At 45.1% G+C, this 22,718-nt stretch overlaps 6 protein-coding genes across 8 annotated transcripts; 2 read left to right on the top strand and 4 right to left on the bottom strand.

Moving 5' to 3' along the window:
• Positions 1–232: 232 nt before the first annotated feature.
• On the bottom strand, positions 233–1,846 carry LOC112349540 (probable fucosyltransferase 8). Its single transcript, XM_024684121.1, has one exon. The coding sequence runs from the start codon at positions 1,773–1,775 to the stop codon at positions 240–242; it is 1,536 nt and encodes a 511-aa protein (XP_024539889.1). The 5' UTR covers positions 1,776–1,846; the 3' UTR covers positions 233–239.
• Positions 1,847–2,408: 562 nt separating this feature from the next.
• On the top strand, positions 2,409–3,329 carry LOC9660357 (calcium/calmodulin-dependent protein kinase type 1). The gene has a single exon (XM_002979276.2). The coding sequence runs from the start codon at positions 2,409–2,411 to the stop codon at positions 3,327–3,329; it is 921 nt and encodes a 306-aa protein (XP_002979322.2).
• Positions 3,330–9,123: 5,794 nt separating this feature from the next.
• On the bottom strand, positions 9,124–10,837 carry LOC9633827 (growth hormone-regulated TBC protein 1). Its single transcript, XM_002979123.2, has 7 exons — positions 10,221–10,837; positions 10,057–10,173; positions 9,818–9,996; positions 9,675–9,768; positions 9,546–9,623; positions 9,397–9,498; positions 9,124–9,338 (listed from the first exon to the last, which is right to left on the bottom strand). The coding sequence occupies exons 1-7, from the start codon at positions 10,629–10,631 to the stop codon at positions 9,180–9,182; spliced, it is 1,140 nt and encodes a 379-aa protein (XP_002979169.2). The 5' UTR covers positions 10,632–10,837; the 3' UTR covers positions 9,124–9,179.
• Positions 10,838–11,079: 242 nt separating this feature from the next.
• Positions 11,080–12,559, top strand: LOC9660355 (GDP-L-galactose phosphorylase 1). The gene is made up of 7 exons (XM_024684174.1): positions 11,080–11,170; positions 11,235–11,329; positions 11,385–11,444; positions 11,497–11,706; positions 11,765–11,950; positions 12,011–12,262; positions 12,326–12,559. The coding sequence occupies exons 1-7, from the start codon at positions 11,080–11,082 to the stop codon at positions 12,557–12,559; spliced, it is 1,128 nt and encodes a 375-aa protein (XP_024539942.1).
• Positions 12,540–13,710, bottom strand: LOC9660354 (probable xyloglucan endotransglucosylase/hydrolase protein 23). The gene is made up of 4 exons (XM_024684172.1): positions 13,554–13,710; positions 13,398–13,498; positions 13,134–13,342; positions 12,540–13,071 (listed from the first exon to the last, which is right to left on the bottom strand). Exons 1-4 carry the CDS (start codon positions 13,708–13,710, stop codon positions 12,657–12,659), a joined length of 882 nt encoding a protein of 293 aa, XP_024539940.1. The 3' UTR covers positions 12,540–12,656.
• On the bottom strand, positions 13,560–22,656 carry LOC9633826 (serine/threonine-protein kinase ATR). Of its 3 annotated transcripts, XR_002993432.1 has the most exons (18): positions 22,464–22,656; positions 22,270–22,414; positions 22,088–22,200; positions 21,696–22,033; positions 21,520–21,647; positions 21,323–21,467; positions 20,865–21,272; positions 20,733–20,808; positions 20,388–20,682; positions 19,223–20,341; positions 15,933–19,173; positions 15,317–15,880; positions 14,641–15,264; positions 14,393–14,587; positions 14,166–14,344; positions 14,018–14,106; positions 13,721–13,883; positions 13,560–13,657 (listed from the first exon to the last, which is right to left on the bottom strand). XR_002993432.1 is itself a non-coding variant. In XM_024684210.1 (16 exons), the coding sequence occupies exons 1-15, from the start codon at positions 22,621–22,623 to the stop codon at positions 14,177–14,179; spliced, it is 7,719 nt and encodes a 2,572-aa protein (XP_024539978.1). In that variant the 5' UTR covers positions 22,624–22,656; the 3' UTR covers positions 13,860–14,106; positions 14,166–14,176. The 3 variants fall into 3 exon arrangements, 1 of the variants encoding a protein (XP_024539978.1); XM_024684210.1 differs by lacking the exon at positions 13,560–13,657 and having other exon boundaries at positions 13,860–14,106; XR_002993433.1 differs by lacking the exons at positions 22,088–22,200; positions 22,270–22,414; positions 22,464–22,656 and having other exon boundaries at positions 21,520–21,588; positions 21,696–21,834.
• Positions 22,657–22,718: the final 62 nt, after the last annotated feature.

Genomic DNA, 22,718 nt, shown 5'->3' with positions numbered 1-22,718 from the left:
CACTAAACATCTTGATATGACTTCGCTATGTCATTTCTTGTTCTAGAATTTATCCTCGCACATCTTAGTCGTGGATTCCTTTTTGTAACATCCAAGCTCGTTGAATGGGAGGCATAACCACGTCAAAGAAAGATAACTTCCTTGAAATCAGTAGCATATCAAACAATTCATACCAAAATGGTCCACATTGGAAGACACAATAGAACTCTCTACATGTCCTAAAAAGAATAAATAAAGATTCAAGTTGTTTTGAGTTGAACACCAGGCGCTATAGGCCAATCTTGACACCGCTCCACATTGTCAAGCTTGACAGCCTCTCCACAATCGCAGTTAGACTCCCCAAACGAAAAGAAGCAAGGATCCATAGTTCTTGCCTTGGAGCAAATGTCCCTGCCTGAGCCAGGCCCAGCCCACATAAGCCAAGGCCTCAACCCGGCTAATCCCTGGCCAATGTAGCCGAAAGTGGAGCCAGGACTCGTGATCAGCACATCGCTGAGCCCCAGCAAGTAAATCTCCGCGAGAGCCTTCTCATCGTGATCGAGAAATCCGGTGTGCTGCTGCCCCTCGTGGCTGGGCTGCTCCACTCTCACGATCGATCCATCGGCGGTGGAGGAGTTGAGGTAGATCTCTCGCAGCACGTCAAAGTGGTGCTCATCCAGCGAAGTCACCACCGCCGCGATCTGCTGCTGCTGCGAGCTGATCGAGGAGCGGAGCTTGATCCTCGCGACGTTGTTCTTGCTGATATTGGGAAGGATCTTTGTCTCCACGGCGCATTGGAACACCTCCGCCGCCAGGTTTTGACGAACTCCTTGCAAGTGTGGAGGAACTCTCATTTGGATGCCGACTACGCGGTCGGCGCGCGCGAGATATGAGTCGTAGAACCGCGCTGTGCGATCCCACACCGGATCGATGGGATGGAAGAGATAGCGGCTCAAGTGGTGGAAAATCGCCTGCTGCTGGGGGAAGAGCTTCGCGAGATCACTCCGGAAGGATTCCACCAAGAACAATCCCGGAGCAAAGTAGACGTTTGACCGGAGAAACAGCCACGTTACCTGCGATTGCAAGAGTTTTTGCTGCTCCTTGCAGAAGAATTTTCGATCGTCCGGGGTGTAGTCCACGGACAGATACGAGTAGGCCACATCTGGAAACTTGATCGAGCTCGCGAAATCGTGACAGTGCTGAGGAGTGATTTTTAGATCCGGGGCATGGCCGATCCGCGATGAATCGTTGACTGTGGATAATCGGATCTCCAGGGGTCTGGGAAGGAGCCAGGAACTCTTTGGGAATGGCTCGCAGAACAATCGATCCATGTTCTCTGCGGACGAATCTCTCGCGATGAGTAAAACTCTGTTCGTGAGCAGAGCATAGAGAAAAGTGGAAGCAATCGCCAGCATCTTGTTCCCCAGGCCCTGCGATCCAAATGGCGCGATCCACACCACGAATTGGCAGTCGCCGTGATCGCCGTTTGGATCATCTTGGATCAATCGAGAGCACCGGGCGTGGATTTGCTCGTAGCGTCGCAGGCGGTGGATGAGAGCTGGCGATGGCGAGTAGCTTTCCGCCGATGGGTCTGTCGATTTGCGGCGATAGGACTGGAACTCTACGCGGCTCCGGCACTGGCGAGCATCGCCTTGCTCTGGAACGATGAGATCTTCCACGATCTTGTCCGGAAAGTGATTCTGAGACAGCAAAACGTAGAGGAAGAAGAGACCAGTGGTAATCAGAGCGATGGATTTTGGGTTGGAGTAAGACGCCATTTTCGCGACTCTCTCCATTCTTCACGAAGGGAATGATCGTGCGCATAGTCATAACTCTGCTCGTGAAGCTTCCGTGCTTGGCTGGTTTGCATGTACACGTAAAACTCCGACTGCATCAAACAACGCGCTGGTCAACCCTGGAGGGTAATTATAAAATAGCGATCACCTTTAATTCCATATAAATTATTCTAATTAATAATAATTTGTTACGCGTTTGTTTGCTTAATAGTAGTGTTATTTTTAATTATTAATCTAATTGATCAAATAAAAATTTATAATTATAAGCATGTTTGTAATTTATAAACACAAGATTAATTTTATTGCAATACCAACCGGTAGAATAAAATAGAATATACTAGAAAGTGTTTAAGAAAGTATAAATACAAAATTAATCTAAATGAATAAGAACCGTTAGATGGTAGAATATTTAAATTTTCAAGCATATTTTAAGTATATTCACTACCATCTTAACTCCCCTTCCCTTAAGAAAACCAAAAAATATTAGCCATTGGATCTTAAAATGGTCTTTTACAATGGTCAGTTTTTTACTGGTGAAGTTTTTAGTTTAATAAAAGTAATGGCCTTTTCGCGATCATTAAACCTGTTGTGGGAAGCTAGGTTTTCTTAAAACCAAGCGAGAAAAAGGGGAAGATGGCGCTCGAGGATGGCGAGTTTAGAGATGACGAGTGTGGCGAGCTTCTCAAGTGGTACATCAGACACGAGAAGTTGGGGCATGGAGGACAGGGCCAAGTCTACTTGCTGAGCGACGCAGCCCGCAACCGCCATAGGTACGCAGGAAAGATGTTTAAGTCGGAGAGTTGTGCCGAGAGGGAGACAAGGATCTTGGACAAGCTTCGCCCCATTCCTGGAGTTGTCTTCCTCCATGGGCTGAGGAGGGAGAGGAAGGTTGGCGGGCGTTGCTTTGGGACGATGGTCATGGAACTTTGTGGCCCTAGCCTGCGCGATCTAGCGATGAAAGGGCCACTGAGGGAGGAGGAGGTAGCCGAGATCGTTAAGGAGCTGGCTGAGACACTCAAGGGCGTCCACTCGAGTGGTGTTGTCCATCGCGATCTCAAGCTGGAGAACGTTTTCACCAAGCTGCAAGATGCAAGCACGATCAGGCCAGTGATTGGGGATTTTGGAGTGGCGACCGACGATGCCAGAGAGATGAGCCAGAGCTGCGGGACTGAGAAGTACATGGCTCCCGAGCTTATCTTTGTCGAGAGATATGGGCTGTCTTACACGAAGGCGGTGGATGTTTGGGGGCTTGGAGTGATCGCATACGAACTCCTCAAGGGCTACCAGCGATCGAACCTGGAGATGCATTTGCTGCGCGAGGGGGAGTTCCAGTGGCCTGCCAATCTGTCACCAGAGGCGAAAAATCTGATTATGGGCATGCTGGACTTGGATCCCAGGAAGAGATTGACACTAGACCAAGTGATCAATCATCCTTGGATTCTAGAGAACTGTAGCACCACACGGGCTACTGCCAATATCACAAGTTGTTGTGGAGGGAAGAGAAGCACTCCACACTCTAGCCATCCAGCTGTGAAGAAACTTAGGGTGGCTTAGTCAAAACTTCTACACCAAAGCTCATCTGAAGTTAAATATGTTTTGACTGTGTTTAAAATTGTCTTAAGTTTCGTTGTAGCTCGGCTGCAACAAACTTGTCATTAAACCCAGTCCTTCAAAAGCACTGTTACCTTGTGTGAGTAGACAGCTCTCCAGATATGAAGCTCATTCTAAGGTTGATGTGATATAGCTAATTTCATAGGCAAACTGGCTAAAGCTTGTAGTGTCAATGAACTGGCTCTTGTCACTTGGACTCTGCGTATTAAAAACAATCTTGAGACATGAAGAACATACCAAGATAATAACCATATATTTTAAACATTTCTTTTTCTTTTTCTTTTCCCTACCATGTTGTCCTTGGTTACCCGTATTATAGCTTGAATTTTATCATGCTTTTCATGCTCAATAAAAATAAATTATAATTAAATAAAGCTATTCAACAATAGCTTATACAAAGAATTTCAAAAACATTTAATAAAAGTTTCAATTATGGTTTTGATGCCTTTCACTAAAAGATATTTGGTGGTTTTTCATGCCAAAAAATGATGGAAGTATTAAATTTTAAGTTGGATGGTTTTACATGGCAAGGAATGATGGAAGCATTAGATTTGAATATGATATTCCACTCAGAGCACAAAAAAAGAGAAAAGACTTTGCATGCAATTTAATTCACTCTTGGTCCCTCTAATTTTTATTTGGATACTAAACTATTGTAAATTGAATTGAACTTAATAAGGTTTTACATGACTAATATAAATCTTAAGTATTATTTTAAACAACCAAAATGATTAGTAGTTTTTGTCTCCCACCAAATAGCATTTGGACTATTAGCCTCATAAATTACTAAATTGCAATTGTTTAATAAACTAAGATAAGTAAGAAATATACAATCTGGTTGATTATAACAATAATGATCAATTGACCACATTTTTATTTTCTTGTCAGTATATAATACCAAATTCCCATCTTTTTGAAGATCAAGCTTACATTGACCAATAAAATCAAACGTAATATCAGATCTCCATAGTAAATTTTTTCCTGAATAAAGTGAAACTTTACAATTTATTTCTATTACTAATACATTTTTGCGATTTGGGGATACCAAAAATTGGCCTGTATATAACACATGGTCTGAAAAACCAGCATTTAAAGTAGTTAAGGTAGTATCACAATTATCATATGAAAGATAAGATGTAAACAAACTATTAACTTTACTTAAGGTTAGTCTCCACCAAAATACAACTGAATATTGAATTATATAATTTTGAGATATAATTTTGCATACATCAGATTTTGCTGCAATCATTGTAGTATTATATGTATTGACTAAGTACCTAACAGCTTCTTTTATTCTCATGCCAATAATTGTACTTTCAGTTTGACCAGTTGAACAATATGGTGGCTCTCCATCCACACGCTCAATTCTTACAGCAAATACACCCCTGCCAATATTTAAAACAGTTAAATTCTTAAAATTTCTTGAATATGAATGATAATTTTTAATATGAGTTAAAAGATCTAAGAATCCATTATTAATTATAAGGTTAATTTCATTTTCAGTAAGTGTATTATTATTACCCCATTGTACAGTTGCTCTTCCATAAACTATATTTTTAATTAAAAATATAAAATATAAAAATAAAAACAATAATATTTTCATAGGTTTATACTTAATTAGCTCTAATATATAAGAAATTTGTGTCTTTTTTAAAAATTTATTTTTATAAAAATATTACAATATTTCTAAAATTTTCAATTAAACTTATATTATAAATATATTTAAAAAAGAAAAAGAAAAAGAAAAAAAGTGAGCTCCTAAAGTAGGGCATGGATATGCCCTATTTTAATGACCCCATTGCTTGTGCAATGAGTAGTTGAGTAGTAAAGCTAGTACATTAAGTGGAACTTTGGTAAAGGAAATTAATTGAAGCTAAAGTGAAAGTAAATTGGCAAATTAGAAAGAAAAAACTTATAGCTTACAATTGGAAAGTAGAAGTTTTCAGTAAAGCTGTATTGACACCTCTTTTGCTCAATCTGTTAAAGAAGTTGTGCAAGGTCTAGGAATCTGGTTTATAATGTCCACTAGAATTGTTCACACTCTGAAACAATATATATACCTTTGGTCACAATCATTTGAAAATAAAAATCTCTTGCCTTTATCGGCTGCAGCAAGAATGTTGAATGTATGCAGAGGAGTCTTGTTGGTAACCATCTTTTTTCTGGAAGGAAGAGACGAATTTGTATAGAATAATAAGGATGCCTACCTCAGCAGCATATATCCCATTTGGATCCATTACAAACATGAATGTAGGAGAATAAGTTTCATGGACAGGAATGCCAGTTGCCTTATAGTCCACTTTCCCTTCTTGGATTATCACCTCAAATCTACCCCTTTCTTCCTGTTCGTCATGAAGAGGCCAATTTTAAGTGCAATGAAACTTACTGGATCTAGATTCAACTTTTCTGTCACTTATAATATGACTTCTTCAACTTTAACCTAAGAACGATCTGATAAAAAGACTAGTCCGACCAGACACATTTATTCAAAATATGTGCAGAGGGGTGTATTTCATCAACCTGTGGCAATAGGGATTAAGAACCAGAAACTCTGAAAGCTACTCACAGCTTCAAGCCAGTAGCCGCTTGAGAGTATCCAGACCTTTACCAATCTGGCAAGCCATTGATCTTATATAACAGCTCACTAAAGAAGAACTTAGACCTTGGTGGCTTGCTTCACAGCTTGCCGCCACTTTGCCCGAACATCCATTCGTCTAAGCTTTTCTCGTTTAAAAGGATTTAAACTTATATTTTTTAATAATGTTCTAAGACTCTAAATTAGTATCTTCAAGCCCGATTCTTTAATTCGAGGTTATAAACAGAAATTCTTTTAAATAATTAAGGACTCACCTTGCTAGATTCTCTTGTCCACTCACTCGGATTTGCGTGAGTGTGGTCACCACACTAGGATGCCGAGTCCTTGATGAGGCCTTGCACAAAAACATACGTGCGCCGTCCATCCAAGCAAAGTGCCACTCTTCTTTCAGGTCTGTAATCACCATCCATGGTTTGAGCAAGGAAACCAGAACCTTACACATCAAGAATCGGGCATCAGCGAAACAGGCAGCCAAGCCCAAACTCAACCAGCACATCGCAGAGACGACCACTGGCAGCTTGCCTCCAACAATATACACAGTGTTGTCCCTGCTCCGGTTAGCTAAGACTCTTCGCTCGAAAAAACCCGACGGCGCCACCCAGTTTCCCGGCCTGAGAGTACGCAGCAAGCATTCCATTGCATGAAACTAAGTCCTTCCCAGGCATGGAGTCGTAAACCTCTTTAGCCCTCTGCAAATGCCCGTTCTTGGCATATGCTGAAAGCATCAAATTCCAAGTGAGTTCTACACCATCGAAGACCGAGCGAGCAACGGCCACGCGTCCACATCTCCCATACATTTGATGTGAAGACTTGACAGAAAGGTCCCTTGGTGGCTGCTGGAAAAGACCCGACTTTGGATCTGCTTGGCTTGAGACAGGCTCCTGGAAGAAGTTATCAGCGCGATCATTCTTGCAGGCTTGGCACTGCCGAGTCCAAGGAAGACATTCATACACGAAAACTTCACCAGGAGTTTGATCCCACTGGAACTACAACTTGCGTGGCCATGGAAACAAAAAGAGGAGAATCACCCATCATGCAAATCTTATAAATTAAAAACCGTCCATCATGTGAATGATATTGACAGAGGCTATGCCATTTCTTACTATAAATTTATCCTTGCACATCTTGATCGTGGATTCCTTTTTGTAACATCCAAGCTCGTGGAATGGAGGTATAACCATGTCAAAGAAAGATAACTGCATATATCAAACGATTCATACCAAAACTCTCTACGTGTCCTAAAAAGAATGGATTAAGATTCAAGTTGGTTTGAGTTGAACACCAGGCGCTATATGCCAATCTTGACACCGCTCCATACTGTCAAACTTGACAGACTCTCCACAATCGCAGTTAGACTCCCCAAACGAAAAGAAGCAAGGATCCATAGTTCTTGCCTTGGAGCAAACATCCCCACCTGATCCAGGCCCAGCAGACATAAAGCCAAGGCCTCAACCCGGCTAATCCCTGGCCAATATAGCCGAAAGTGGTTGATCAGCAACCCCAGAAAATAAAGGTTCTACCCGAAAATAAATCTCCGGGAGAACCTTCTCGTCGTGATCGAGAAATCCGGTGTGCTGCTGCCCCTCGTGGCTTGGCTGCTCCACTCTCACGATCGATCCATCGGCGGCTGAGGAGTTGAGGTAGATCTCTCGCAGCACGTCAAAGTGGCGCTCGTCTAGCGAAGTCACTACCGCCGCGATCTGCTGCTGCTGCGAGCTGATCGAGGAGCGCAGCATGATCCTCTCGTTGTTCTTGCTGATATTGGGGAGGATCTTCGTCTCCACTGCGCACTGGAACACCTCCGCCGCCAGGTTTTGACGAACTCCTTGCAAGTGTGGAGACTACGCGATCGGCGCGCGCGACATATGAGTCGTAGAACCGCGCTGTGCGCCCACACCAGATCGATGGGCTGGAAGAGATAGCGGCTCAAGTGATGGAAGATCGCCTGCTGCTGGGGGAAGAGCTTCGCGAGATCACTCCGGAAGGATTCCACCAAGAACAGTCCCGGAGCAAAGTAGACGTTTGACCGGAGAAACAGCCACGTTACCTGCGATTGCAAGAGTTTTTGCTGCTCCTTGCAGGGTATAGTCCACGGACAGATAACTTGATCGAGCTCGCGAAATCGTGACAGTGCTTATAAGTGATTTTTAGATCCGGGCGCGATTAATCGTTGACTGTGAATAATCGGCTCTCCAGGGAAGGAGCCAGGAACTCTTTGGGAATGACTCGCAAAACAATCGATCCATGATCTCTGCGGACGAATCTCTCGCGATGAGAAAAACTCTGTTCATGAGCAGAGCATAGAGAAAAGTGGAAGCAATCGCCAGCAATCTTGTTCCCCAGGCCCTGCGATCCAAATGACGCGATCCCGAATTGGCAATCGCCGTGATCACCGTTTGGTCATCTTGGATCAATCGAGAGCATCGGGTGTGGATTTACTCGTAGGATGAGAGCTGGCGATGGCGAGTCTGCGGATTTGCGGTGATAGGACTGGAACTCTAGCCGGCTCCCGCTCTGCGAGCATCGCCTTACTCTGGAACGATGAAATCTTCCATGGCCTTGTCCGGGAAGTGATTCTGAGAGAGCAAAACGTAGAGGAAGAACAAACTAGTGGTGTGTGAAAGAGGAGTAACTTGGTGAAGAGGATGCTAGACAAGGACAAAGGTCTTGTGCAAGAAGCCATGAGATATGGATGGAATGTGAGGGATGCGATGAAAAAGGTGGTGGATTAGAGGATTGAGGGAGCCAAGCTTTAGGGAGGTAAAGAGGAACTATTTGCTGCCACTGATGACGGTGGTTTATGGAAATCCCCCGCGCTTGCATTAGCTTATGTTGGAAAAGTGGGAGAGCACTGCATTTGCGGAGGAGATGGAGCATCTCCAAGGACTGAAAGACAGGCTTGTGTGAAATGAGTCTTAGCTTTTAGAGCCATGCGGCCATTACGTGCAGGGAATTTTAAAAATCAAGTGTTGTAAAATGCCCAGTAAGGGCATTGATTGTCATACACAAAGGCAGTGGATATTTGGGGGATTGGAGTGATCGCATACGAGCTTCTCAAAGGCTACAAGTGATCGAACCTGGAGTTCCAGTGGCTTGTCAATCTGTCACCAGAGGCGAGAAATCTTATTATGGGCATGCTTGTTTTGGATCCAAGGAAAAGATTGACACTGGATCAAGTGATCAATCATCCTTAAATTCTAGAGAACTGTAGCACCACACAATCTACTGCCAATATCACAAGTTGTTGTGGATTGTCTTAATTTTTGTTGTAGCTCGGCTGCAACAACCACTCCTTGCTTCTCTCTGTGCTTGGCAATGGTGTAACTTGTCATCATGCCCAGTCCTTCGAAAGCAGCCTGAATTGATACCATGGGATTGATCAGAAGGAAACAAGAAAAGCCAGCCATCAAACACCTTAAGAACTGTATCGGGGTTGTACAGCCTCGGGGTTGCATCGTGCAAAATTCTGAGAGCTTCACCAACATTTCTGGCACATAGAAGGTGATCTTCTCGGGTCTGCAGTTCAAAAGCGTCTTAAAGTGTAAATGCTTTTTCCTGATTACCTGAAACAATGATAGTGCCACTGTAAAGATGATGCTTGCTCCCTCATTGAAAAGAACATCCCAAATTCTCATTGTCGTCTGCAAACACGATTTGATTTTCTTCTCTTTGAAGAAGCGGACAAAACTTACCTCAGAAGGCAAACTCTTCGAGAACAAGCAAAGAAACCACTCGGTGGTGACTAGCGACACGTCAAATCCAATATCATGGAAGTGGGCAGCCAGCCTGAAACAGATCCAAATCGATCTCTTGTAAAGACGAAAACATTTCTTACCTTGGACTTCTCTGCCTCATGAGGTCCTTGAAAACTCTTTGCTCGATATGACAACCATAGAGATTGTCCGAGTAAGTATCGCTGTGGAGAACGTCCTCCAGCAACACAGCAAGCATCCAAAAGGCGTCCTCTTCCGACCTCATCGCTAGAAGAAGAAGCGCTGTGATGAAATTCATTCCCTATCACCACAAAACTTTAGATATGAACTGGACAATGTGAAGACAATGAAGTTCTCTTACCTGGCAGTATCCGACTCGGGAGTCACGAAACGAGTAAGCAACAAGAATTCTTCTCAGCGATTGCTGCCCTTCTTTGGAATCCAACCATGGATGTGTCGGAAAAGTTCGAGGGAGATCCTGGAAAAAAACTACAATGAGTTGTCAATCGAGAAACTATAACTTACCTGATCGATTTGCCGAGTTGCCGGAGTGACTCGATTCTCGACTGCTTCGATGAGATCGTTGTAGTAACTCCTGGGAGCTGTGGAGCGCTTCTTTGCAGCGCCGGAAGAAGCCAGCCACACCTTTGGACGAAGAGCTGGAGGAATTCCCTTTCGGATCATCCCTTTGAGCTGCTTGGACTTGGCATAAGCGGCAAAGTGGTCCAGGAATGGAGTATTTCTCGCGAATCTATCTACATACCAGTCCTCTCCCTTGCTTGCCTCGATCGACAACCATTGCCGGTGCTGCTCCTTCACCCTCTTCTTTAGATCGTTGAGAAGAGCGGCGTCTTCCAGCGGCACCTCCAGTGGAAACGCGTACATATCGAGAATGGCTACTTTCCTAGTCATCCACACCATTCTAGAGCTCCCCATGACCGATATTTCCAGCTTGCTACCGCAAGAACACCCGGATTTCTCCCTGATCCATCACAGTCATAGCATTCCCCTGAAATCTTTCCCCGAGCTGTGATCGATCGATGGCGCCACAAACCTGGACCCTGGATCAGATGAATCTCTCGATCGCCGCCGATACACGACCCGGCAAAGACAACAGTGGCTGCGCAACACGCTCGCGCCCATTGCCCAGTCCATTTTAGGGCTCCTACACATGGCACGTTCCGCCTTTTGCTCTGGGACCGTCGGATCGCAGCATCATCCAACGGCCCCGTTCAAACTCTTGCAGGCGTTGAAAAGATACTAAAGGAAGTAGCAATCCTTTTAGGAATCGTTATATATAACAGTAAAGATTGCCCTAAGGTTTTAGCGTTAATTTGTGGCGCTTGATCTTCTTCGTATTTTGTGGCGCGTGAGCTTCTTCGAGATGGGATTTGAGGCAGCCATTGTTTCTAATGATCGCTCAGAAACTAACCATGGGTGTGGGAGAAATTGCTTGGGACCATGTTGCTTTCCTGGTAAGTTTTTTATTTCTTCTATGTTTTTTGCTAATGGTTAACCCTTTCATTTTTTCGATTGTAGGAGCGCGAGTGCCTCTTTACTTGTATGGTGAGGCACAGTGTATGGATACCAAGGGGGAAACTATAGACTTCCTACACTCATTTATTCTTGCTCCGGTATGTTGTTCTCTTAGATTAGTATGTATAACTTTCTAACTCAATCTCTGGTCAGTGGATGGAGAAGCAAAAACAGGGACTCTTCCGCTACGATGTTACCTCATGCGAGACAAAGGTAGAAAATTTTTGTTATTCGCAAATAATAGAATTAATATTTGATTGAATAGATTCTTTCGGGAGATTGTGGTTTTATTGCCCAACTCAACGAAGGCAGGCATTCAAAAAAGCGTCCCACTGAGTTTAAAATGGATCAAGTTTTGCAAGATTTTGATCCCAGTAAATTCAACTTTACTAAAGTTGGCCAAGAAGAAGTTCTCTTCTGTTTTGATCCAGAAAATTCACCATTTGCAACTAGCTCAAACATGGTGATTATTAATGTGAGTAATTTATTTTCTTTCCTTTTTAATATATAATTATTAACAATTTTTTTAACAGGTGAGTCCAATAGAGTTTGGACATATATTATTGATTCCAAGGTTACTTAATTGTCTCCCACAACGTTTAGAAGTCAACACATTTATTATAGCTCTTCAAATGGCTAAACAAGCAAATAATATATACTTCAGACTTGGATTTAATAGTTTGGGAGCATTTGCTACAATTAACCATCTCCATTTTCAGGTATGTGAAAGAATAATATTTTTATATTTATTGCTGTAAGCTAATTTTTTCTGATAATAGGCTTATTATTTGGAATATATATTTCCAGTAGAGAAGGCATCGAAAAAACTACTTGTGAATAATGTGAAAGGTTTTAATATTTACAAATTGGAAAATTATCCCGTAAGAGGCATTATTTATGAACTTGGATCAAGTAATTTTCAAGAATTATCATATCAAATTGTTACAGTATGCAATATTCTTGAAGAGCAAAATATTCCATACAATATTCTTATTGCTGATAAAGGATCACAAATTTACTTATTCCCACAGGTAACTCATGATAGTTTTACATGGTTTCTAGTGATTTTTATTGATAATTTGTTTTTCTTCTAGTGTTTTGCTGAGAGACAAGTTCGTGGTGAAGTTGAGGCCGAAATTTTGGAAACACAAGTCAACCCTGCTGTTTGGGAGATAAGCGGTCACATAGTTCTCAAACGCAAGCAAGATTTCGAAAATGCCACCCAAGAATATGCATGGAAACTGCTTGCTGAAGTTTCACTAAACGATAAAGCCTTCAACAAAATCATAAACCTTGTAACAAATGATAAATATTACTCCAAAATGTAAACACCAATGTATAATATATAAGAAAAATGATCCACAATTTTAAGATCACTTGAAGTTCTTTACAATCAAATGAGAAGACACTTTAAGATCACTACAATTAAATGAGAAAACACTCAGGTGGAGGTGATGGATATCGGAGAGCATCAGTGCAATAGTCGTAAATCATGTAATTCTTCCTCACCCAGCCTAGCTTTTCGGATCCAAGGTTGCCTTCCATTTTGGCAGAGCTAAAGGAGCTTGCAGAAGAACTTGGCAGAAATTTAGAGCACGAGGAATCATCGCCACCCTGACCCTGACCCTGAGAGACAACACAGGCATCGGCAATGAAGTTCCGGAAGGAAGCGATGAAGGGAGCGTGGTTCCAGTTGGTTTTCACGAGCCCACCTCGCGTAGCCCAATCTTCCCCACTCCACAGGCTAGAGCGCATCGTCATGGGATTCTTGGAGGGGTAAGGAATGCCATTCTCTTCATTGTTCTTGAAAACTCTCACGGGAGTCGAATCCACCAAAAACCTGAAACGGGATCGAATTGTAAGCCGGGATCCAGAGTCTGGAGGGAAGAACTAGCAGCTTACACTGTGTGTTGCTTGGTCCAGGACATGGTGTATGTGTGGAAGTCCGCCGTGGGATCAAACCACAAGTAAATGCGCTGCTCTCGGCCACCTTTGCCTCCGGCGTAAACATTCGTCTGGACGATGTAAGGCTCCCCGGACACGTTTCCAAGGAACTCGAAGTCGTACTCGTAGTAATCTGGTCCAATACTGGGGGTGGAGTCCGTTTGCAACTGAGCAAAAGAAGATTTTAGATCTAGTGTCGACGAAACTGGAGGTGCTTCTTACATAGAAGGACGTCACAGTACCAGCAGATTCGGCAGGCACGAGTTTGATCTCCATGCTGATGGTTCCAAACATGTACTGCTCCTTGGATTTGAAGCCGGACCCTGTTCAAAAGCAAAGCCTCAGCTTGGAGAAAGTCCAGTTGAGAGAGTTACATACCAGATGAATTGTCAAGCTTGAGTAGGAGCTCAGTCCCTTCATTTGCTCTATCAACATGATCTGCAGACCAGGTAATGTCGACGTTGTCACTGAGTTTCGCATTGCTGCAGTATGAGACCACAGAGATTAGCAAAGAAAAAATGACAAGACCAGCCATGGCTGCTTACTCTAAGGTTCTGCTCGGCCTTGAGTTATATAGACGATCGATGTTGTTGTAGATAGATTAATTTCCGCAAGTGGAGTGGGGATCATCAGAGAATGGCATCACCATCGCCATCATCTAGAGTGAAGAGCTAATGCTGGAACTTCATAACAGGCCGCACTCAAAACCTGTACAGTTATATTTCACAATTCCGTGAGCGATCACTATTTTAGTGGCATGCTCAAGACTACGACTTGTTGACAGCAACAATACGTCATAATTACTACTAATTCTCCTGCACTAAAATGATAGATGCACGTACTTGTTTTAAGCTTTTGGAGTGTGGCCCAAGTCACGATTATCGAACTTCAAGAAACTCAAATTCATATATATCTAAAATAAATCCGCTTGCTGCATCCAAGAACAATTAGTGAGCATAAAGAACCAAATTTTAAGCACATTTTACGCACCTCAAGCCGTACTAAAACCACGGCATCCACCAGACATACATATGTCCCAAGTTTTCGTGAGACACGGCCTCCTGAATCAAACGATGAGCTTGGCCTTCTACCGAGAGTGGTAAAGACGGAGCTGCAGCAACACCTACGACCACTCCTCGCAAACGAGCCTCGATGTTTGCAAGCGCTCGCTGGAAAGCCCAGTCAGTTCCAATACACAAGCCAAAGGGACCAGTCACCTGAGCATGAGGATTTTGGACTTCCGTTGCACTCGACTTGTGAGACTTCGTCCACTCCACTAGAGGATCGTGGATAAACGTCTCTAGAACGCTCATGAGCGTCTCTCGGTTGGCTCTAAGAACAGACAAGGTGATCTCGCAAGTTCGCAAAAACACACCTTCATAGCCTGTTATACCGAGGCCGTCGACCATGTTCTGCAAGTTGCAGGGCTTCAGAAAAAAAAACGGACAGAGAAATGTTAACGCACCTGTGTGAGACGGAAAGGAACAAGTTCTGGCTTCTCGAGCTGCAACCCCTTGTCGAAAAGGCAGCTAAAATCCACGTGAACGCAGTCACCCGTCGTAGAGTCGTAAAGAATGTTTTCACCGTGTCTATCCCCAAGCCCCACGATATGTCCCACCATTGACCACACTGCTGTAGTGTGAGCATAAGCCAGCCTCGATTGGAACCAAGCCGTTGGCTCCGGAAACGTGTTGAGGAACCACTTGTGAAAAACTGGAGGAAACATCGGTAGTATCTTGTCACGCATTAGCTCGGTGGCGGAGATCTTCTTATCTTTGTTGTCCTCGTAAATGCGTTTGATGGTCGGGTTGGTCTCCTTGGTAAACATGCCGGCCGAAACGTATAAGTCCTGTAGAATGTGTCGTAGGCCTCTCGTATGTGACACCCATTCCACCATTCCACAGTCTTCTGTCAGTGGTATTACTGCGAACGTCCGAATGTAAAGCTTCCGCCGCCTGCTGCTGGGGTCTTTAGAAAGCAGACGGTTGATCATGCCTGTAAACTCCATCATTCGAGCGTCTTTACGCAAGTCATCCTTGGGTTTGCAGAGAAACGGATGTTCTGTCCCGTCGCTTGCAACAAGCACAACCTGACAAAACGATTTAGATGTTTGTAGTTTGAAAAACTTCCGCCACGCATACCTTTTTGGGCCGCTGCAACGATACCAGTATCTCGACGTCGTCCCGAATAGCAAATATCGTAGAGCAGTCGCCAGACGGGAAAGGATTGTAGCTCGAGTTTGAAAGGCCATCAGCGGGCAAAGTTACAGCAAGAGCTCGCTGGACAGGCATAATTACCTGGAGGGGCATCATTCTCTTGAGAGAGCTGAAGTCGCTTGTGGACAGGGTTAGAGACCGAGCCTTTTCACTTGCACCGGGGGCGAAGCATAGTCGGACCATATGCTCGATGAAAGTAGCAAATTGAACAAACGTCGCTCTCTCGTCATCGTTGCGAGTTGAAAACTTTGCCGCTTGAATTATCTCTGTAGCTGCACTGCGCCTCTCAGGAATATCGGACTTCGAAACAGCAGCCATCGTCCACAAGGCTTGCTGAGGATAAGCTTGCAAAACACTTTGGATGATTTGCTTCACCAGCCTGACCACCTCCTCATTGTCATGACAGATCCTTGAGACTAGCTGGGGAAGAGAAGCAAGCCACTGATATGACGGAAGTTCTTGCAAACAACCTCTCATTATAGCCATCACCTTCAAAAACCACACGTTAGAAATTTGTCTCGAAGAACGATGAAAAGCTTACCCTGACATGCGCGGCCTTTACGATCTTGTTTGAACCAAGACTTTCACTGCGATAAGCACTTCCAAACTCGAACCACAACGTCAGCAAGCGAGGCAAGGCTTGGAACAAATGGTGGTGACTTCTGTGCAGCGTCTTCGCGTAACAAAGAACCGTATCGGGGAGATAAGTCCACCATGGTTTGTCGTCAGCATTACTGCCCCGCTTCGTTGTGTTACTTCTGTGCTCTTTGTTTTCCTCCTGCCTCTTCCTGGCATCCACTAGCAAATCGTCGTAGTACCTTGCCATGTAGAAGTATCCCTTCTCCCACATTGGCTGCAAGTCTTTCACTCTGGTGTAGATGCTGATCACATCCTCCTTTTGTTTCTGCCCTGTACAATGGGCCCATCTTCCCAAGAGAAGCAAAGTTTTTGCTGCATCGTTGCATACCTGTTCTTCGACTGTCAACTCTAATGCTGACTCCGTCTGCGAGGTGTTAAGGACAAGTCCTGAAAGAGCAGCACCGCTGGCGGTTCCAAGAACACTCAGAGGTACGTTCACCAAAACTTGTTGTAGCTCATCGATGGCGCGATGCGTTTTCTTCATATCCCAGAAAAGTTTGGCTCTTTCCCTGTGTGCATTCGGAGCACCAGCAGCTTGTGCCTGAAGTATGGCCCTGTTTGCAGTCTCGTAATGGCCGGAAGTCCTGCAAAGCTTTGCATACTGCAGCCAGCAGCCTCCCATTTCGGACTGCAAGTCACAGACGGAGAACAGCAGCCTCCGAAGTGCCAGTATAGGTTCCCTTGTCGAGAGCGAAGGCAGCGTCATCTTCAAACGTCCGTTCCAGTTCTCAAACAGTTGGTCTTTGTTATCGCCACCTTTGTCAGCCAACGAGAAGAAATCTTCGAGCTCCCGCAGCATGTGTAGCTTTACGATCACAGGATACGCCCGGACGTACGACTCCATACTGGCGGCCGCGAGCGGTGCAAGCAAAGCAAGCCTTGCATGCGTAAGCTGCTCTTGGAACTTCACCTGATCCTTGGAGCGAAGTGTTTGCAGTACCTTGGCCAAGCTAAGATCGAATGCCGAATCACTTTCAGTACTTCCTGCCTCTAGCTCAGAGCCATGAACGTACTCATTGATCAAGTCCCACTGTCCGAGCCGCCAAGCAGCTTGAACGCCACGCATGTACCACTCTCTTCTTGAATCTCGCAAGCGAGCCAGCAGTCCATCAACATGAGTTACCATCGCCTGGAAATGTCCCATGTTCACGAGGCAGTCTAAGATCCCGGATTGCCAGTATAAGCTCTTTGGCTCCAGCTCCAAAGCTTGCTCGCAAAACGTCAATGCCTCGGCCCAGTTCCCAGATATCTTGTTGATAAGCACTTGATCCTCCAGACTTGCACGCTTTTGCAAGCGAGCTATTCCCAACAGCCCGTCGGGCTCGTCCAGACCACCGTAAATCTTCAAAAGGAAACCGACGTCTTCGTCTTTGAATGTGCCACTCACAAGAGCAGCCGGATTAAGAGCTCCAGACTTCTCGCGAACGTAAGACTCGTAGTAAAGTAGCGCTCGAGCGTAGGCACGACAACGAAAAGAAGCCGATGCCAGGCTCTGCTTCGGTATAGAAGCCAGCAACTGTCCAACTTGCTCGCACTGCACTAAAAGCTTTGCGGACAGTTCCTTCGCTTGTGTCGAGCGTGATCCCTTGCTTGTTAGCGCTTTGGAGTCGTCCACCCACTGTCCCAGATTATCTAGCAGCATAAAAACGGTCTGCATGCTAACTTCGCCACCCGACCCGCAGAATGCATTGTTAAGATAAACTGGCTGCCCCGGCTGCCCGTCGTTTCCAGTGCCAGCTTCAGCCAAGACCGCTAGAATTTCGTCCGTAACGCCTGTGCGCGCCTCCTGAGACCCGTGGCAGACTATGTCCAGTATGAGATACGGGAGTATATATAGTGCCGCATCCATGTCGTGTCTTACCACACCTCTACAAGCACCGAGAATCGATGCCATCTGACCGGTTACTTGCGAGAGCAGCCTTCGACACCACAGATACATCCACCTCCTGAACAGTATCCCTTGACGAAAAATGGGCCCGGAAGGCATCGGAGCTCCAGAAACTTTGAGCAGGTACTTCGACGTTAAGCAAGGACTGATGATCTCTTTGACGGCATCGGAGAACCTGCTCCACAACCTGTCCCCAAGCTGTAGCTTGCTCTTTTGAGTCGGCTTACTCGAACTCGATGGTGGTCTTGAGACACCTCGAGCTTCATGGCAGCCTGTGAGCTTGAGAAGCTCTTGGATAGCTAAAGCTGCTGCATCTTGCACGTCGGTATCGGATGCTGCTCGGAGAACTCTGGTCAAGTGCTGGTTTATCAACTGGAACACGAGATCCTCTTCCGTGTGCTGCATGCTCGAACGATGTCGTAGGCTTATTTGTAGCTTGACGGGATCAATAGCACCGAGACCACCCAAGCACTCGGCACAGGCCAGCTTGAATTTCTGTCCCGCTGATGTCCGTGATTCCTCCGAGCAACCACGCAGTAACCGAGTCACGAGGCTGCTCACTGCGTCTGCATCCGCCGGTGTCTCCCGAAGAACGAGTGCAGTGATATCGTTCCTTTTACTGGACAGTAACTTGAGCAGCTCAGTTGCGGTGACGAGCCTCAAAGATAGGCTCTCATGGTTCAAACCTTCGCCTGCTCGTAAGAGTTGATCTCGTAAACTTAAGAATCCACGCACTTCGTTCAAGACGGCGTTCACAGCTGCCAAAGGCTCCAGGCTGGGAAGTAACGGCAGTTCTTTTATCTGGTCCCCCAGCAACCTCCTGTTCTTGAGTATCAGCTCCTCCAAAATTTGTACTGCCGCATCGATAGTTGATGACTGTTCAGATTCAAGGCACGGCATCAGCGCCACGACGATTTGGCTTGCGACAGTCTTCAGGTTTGCTGGGGAAACTTGAGCGAGTCTTTTGACAAATGAAAGCCAAACGCTAAGGCTCTCATACTGTAAGTCTTGCGGCTGAGAGAGTAAAGCCATGATCTTAGGAATAAAAGCACTGAGATGAGAACCGATCATCTCTAACAAACGCTCGATGCACCTGAGAGCCTGCTTTTGCATTTGGACGTCTTCCGAACGTAAGAGTTTCCGATCAATGTTGTTCAAGAGGCGTACAAAATGTTGCCTTAAGAAACTCGGTAGATCATCGGATCCGGATATAATACGGGCAACTTCTTGAATCATGGGACCAACTCTTGCAGACCTGCAGTCCAGTTTTAGAGGAGGAAAATAAGAAACTTGTGAAATGTTACCTTTTAACGGCTTCATCGTTACTCGTGTCCCCAAGAAACCAAACTAGTTCGTCAAGTAACGCAGGCAAGACAGCTGCAAATATCTCACGAGCATCTGATCCCGTCTGTGCTTCGTAGAAATGCAATGCAGCCATCAGCTCCCTTCCGTCCGCTCGAAGTAAGAGCACGGACAAAACCTTGTGGCACCATTCGAGTAACACCAGCGGCAAACTTGTCTGTAACAGATGCGCTAGAGTATTAAGCGTTTGAGGAGCTCTTTCGTCGTGCTGTTGATCCAGTATAAGCTTCGGAAGCACGTAAGGGATCATTTTTCTCAGTAAGTCGCCCGTAGAAATCTTCATCACCGCTTCGGCAAATTCTTTGACGAGGAATGGACGAAGAACAAGGTTCTTCAAAAAAAACTCGAACAATATCTCGCTCGAGCTATCGACCATCCTTTCCACGCATCTGTTACTATCGGATGGCCACTGAGCAGCTGCTATCTCGCATATGAGTCTCACGCTCACGGCCCTTGCAGAAACTTCACTTTTGTCGAGCTGTTCTATAAGAAGGATAGTAGCAGACACCCGTAGCTCATCACCCTTTGCCACCTTCCCAACTTCTGCGACGGTTTCCATAAGAGTCTCTAACACGTCTGGATCTGTCGCTATAGCCAAGGCATCTCCCAGCTTCTTAAGTATTTCGTAGTCCCCGGACTTGTGGCCAACTGTGGAGTACCATATATGTTCCTGAGTCAGCAAGCCTCTGAGTTGAGAGCAAAATGCTTTCCGCGCGGAACGATCAGGATGCAGTGGAAAAACATCTAGACACTTCACCCATATGTCCCTCGCGTCTCCTTCAAAACTGTGTGCAAGGAGACGAGAAAGGTTTCGTACGACAGCACTTTGCACCCGATAGGACCGATTCGTCAGAAGCAGCTTCAGTACAACGGTTTTCCAATATGGATACTCCAAGTCTTTAAGCACTGCACTTGCAGAGGCAATGCCGTTGTCACAGATATTGCACGAGAGTTGCTGCATGTCTGACGTTGGGACAAGGTTTGCAGCGGCGACACAGAACAGCTTTCCAATAGTTGAGCATAGCGCTTCTTGAACTTGCTCATTGTCCTCGTCCATACCCCTGCAGAAAATCATAAGTAAAGAAGCATCTCAAATGAAATGTTTACCTTAGAAGTTCAGAGAGCTTTAACCAGCTCATAGACGAATGGGCGACCAGCAACGGAATGCACGTCACTGCTGCCGATCGGACACGCATGTCCTCGTCTCTCAATCCAAGACGAAGTAGATGATCAGCATTGAACCTTTCAGGCTCGTTCATCTTGGAAAGAATCGTCATCACGTGTAGTTTTGCCTTCCAAATACTATCTCCTTGAGAAGCCGTAAATCTAAACCAAGGCATCTCCAGAACACGCCCAACTACTTCTTTAACTCGGCAAAACACCAATTCCGGAATTTCTGAGTCTGTGGATAAGAGTTAGCAGGAAATGCAGCTGAATAGAGAACCTCATTACCAGGATGAAAAATCAGACCCTCAACTGCTTCAAGAATGATTGACAGCTGAAACTTTGTAAGTTTCGTTATTAGCTCCTGTAAGAAACGCATTAGTGATAGAAGAAAAAGGACCGGGGGATAGAAATACTTGCCTTCGACTTGGATAAAATCAGCCATTCACAAAAATGTTGTAAAACTAGTCGCAGGTAATCTGTTCCTGGTGCTCGGCAAAAGGATCGAGCAAGAACGCAATAGCCTGCTAGTAAACTTTCGACAGGCATTGTACTGCCTTTATTTTCCATCTCCAGCCTACCAAAAACTTCATGCATCTGATCAAACGAGTTTTCCACTCCACAGGTCAAAGCTTCACCTTCACGTAACTTGCGTCTTTTGGAACCATTTTCAGCATTTCCGGCATCCGCATTGATAGCAATTTGGAGACAGGAGCTGAACGGAGACATAATGTCGGGAACAAAAATCATCGTTGTGAAAGAGAGGACGCAGCTGGAATATATTGGGCATTGCTTGAGAATAATTGACAAAATGTTGCAGAACGCGACCTGAAATTTTTCGATAAGAATACTTCCTGTAGTAAATAATAGAAACAGACCTTCAAGTCGCGACTAGCGGACGTCATAATTGTAGTTGGAAATAATTCCAAAAAATTTTGAGCCGTGCACTTTACAACATCTGGTGCGCTCTTAGAATAAAGTGAAAGCAGACTGGAGCCAAGGCTGGAATCGTAAGTCGATGTCCTGGAAGTTTACACCATTTCAGTATTAGAAACATTTTAAAAACAGAACAAACCTAAAGGCTGGAAGTTCTCCATTTCTGGGTAGAGACAGCACGGCCAAGATTGACAAAATCGCCTTTTCACTGGGAACAACATCAGCATCGAGTTCAGATGTTCCAACAGCAAACATTTCAAAGCAAACCTGCGCAAGAGGACTATTACGCTCGCTAAGTTAACTTGAAGTTTGTACCTTGTGTAGATTGCTAGAGCCATAACACATAATTGTGCCAATGGCAAACATGAAGCACGGTGTCACTAGACCTCGAACGTGAAACGAGTCCTCGGTCAAAAAATGTGTGAGAAGCTTAATAACGTATACCGCGAGAGGCTCCCATCGAGCCTTTCCAGTAACGTCAATCGAAAGCCCAGGGGCATTCGAGGATTCCCAGCACGAAAGTGCAAGAAACCTGTCTCCATCTCTTTTTCCTCGTAGACAGGAAAAAGATTCCTGGAAGCAATTCACCGATATAGTTGCAGGAGATGTAACTCTCGTTGGAGTGGAAAAAAAGGAACCAACGGATGCCAAATCTGCAACACAAGCTTAGATTTTCAATAGATAGTAGCAATCGCAACTTGATATACCTTCCACGAGCAATAAGGCGTCGATAAAAAAGTACTGGAAGACCTCCCATTCTCCCTTGCGAAGAATTGAAACGAGAGAACGCAGTGTCTCAAACAAACACTCGCAGCATCCACTGCAAGTATTACATTTTGGTGTCAAGTTACTCCATACACAAAAAAAAGAAGAAAGAAAAAATTCATACCTCGCAGCGGGCTCGGCAAGAAGTGGAATCAACCTCGCAACAACAGGAAGAACAGCATGAGCTTTGCCATGGAAGAGAACACCGGGAAAATGATCCACAGTGTGCCGCACCAGCTTCAAAATCGCCAAAATCTCCCGTCCTTTCACTGCCAAGCGCAAGAAATAAGCCTCTCTTCCCCTATCGCGACCGCATACCTTTCTCGGGAAGAAAATACGCGTCAAGAAGAACAGGCAACACCGACCGGAAGCGCGACTCTACCGGATCATCGTTCTCCGGCTGCGTCTCGGATGACGAGTCGAGCTTGCTGGCGATGCAGTCTCCCAGATCCTGGAGCAGCGCCGAGAGATCCACCATAGCCGCTTGCCGCCTACATTCATCTCTCCCCCCTATTTCCCTCCAAATTTAGGGTTTAGCTAGGGCTTTAGTGTAACTTCATCCGTACTAGAATA

Source organism: Selaginella moellendorffii, unplaced genomic scaffold (assembly GCF_000143415.4).
Source record: "Selaginella moellendorffii unplaced genomic scaffold, v1.0 SELMOscaffold_40, whole genome shotgun sequence".
In the NCBI taxonomy this organism is placed as follows: Eukaryota; Viridiplantae; Streptophyta; class Lycopodiopsida; order Selaginellales; family Selaginellaceae; genus Selaginella; species Selaginella moellendorffii.
The sequence above is the reverse complement of the archived record's forward strand: the minus strand, read 5'-3'. Positions and strand labels throughout refer to the sequence as shown.

Coding starts and splice junctions, on each gene's coding strand:
- LOC112349540 (XM_024684121.1), bottom strand. CDS start 1,775: ATGGAGAGAGTCGCGAAAATGGCGTCTTACTCCAACCCAAAATCCATC.
- LOC9660357 (XM_002979276.2), top strand. CDS start 2,409: ATGGCGCTCGAGGATGGCGAGTTTAGAGATGACGAGTGTGGCGAGCTT.
- LOC9633827 (XM_002979123.2), bottom strand. CDS start 10,631: ATGGGGAGCTCTAGAATGGTGTGGATGACTAGGAAAGTAGCCATTCTC. Junction 10,174..10,220: donor CAACTCGGCAAATCGATCAG/GTAAGTTATAGT, acceptor GTTTTTTTCCAG/GATCTCCCTCGAACTTTTCC. Junction 9,997..10,056: donor CCCGAGTCGGATACTGCCAG/GTAAGAGAACTT, acceptor TTGTGGTGATAG/GGAATGAATTTCATCACAGC.
- LOC9660355 (XM_024684174.1), top strand. CDS start 11,080: ATGGGATTTGAGGCAGCCATTGTTTCTAATGATCGCTCAGAAACTAAC. Junction 11,171..11,234: donor GGGACCATGTTGCTTTCCTG/GTAAGTTTTTTA, acceptor TTTCGATTGTAG/GAGCGCGAGTGCCTCTTTAC. Junction 11,445..11,496: donor TTACCTCATGCGAGACAAAG/GTAGAAAATTTT, acceptor TTGATTGAATAG/ATTCTTTCGGGAGATTGTGG.
- LOC9660354 (XM_024684172.1), bottom strand. CDS start 13,710: ATGGCTGGTCTTGTCATTTTTTCTTTGCTAATCTCTGTGGTCTCATAC. Junction 13,499..13,553: donor CAAGCTTGACAATTCATCTG/GTATGTAACTCT, acceptor GCTTTTGAACAG/GGTCCGGCTTCAAATCCAAG. Junction 13,343..13,397: donor GTACTGTGACGTCCTTCTAT/GTAAGAAGCACC, acceptor TCTTTTGCTCAG/TTGCAAACGGACTCCACCCC.
- LOC9633826 (XM_024684210.1), bottom strand. CDS start 22,623: ATGGTGGATCTCTCGGCGCTGCTCCAGGATCTGGGAGACTGCATCGCC. Junction 21,273..21,322: donor CCGCTAGTCGCGACTTGAAG/GTCTGTTTCTAT, acceptor GAAAAATTTCAG/GTCGCGTTCTGCAACATTTT. Junction 20,809..20,864: donor TGATTTTATCCAAGTCGAAG/GCAAGTATTTCT, acceptor CGTTTCTTACAG/GAGCTAATAACGAAACTTAC.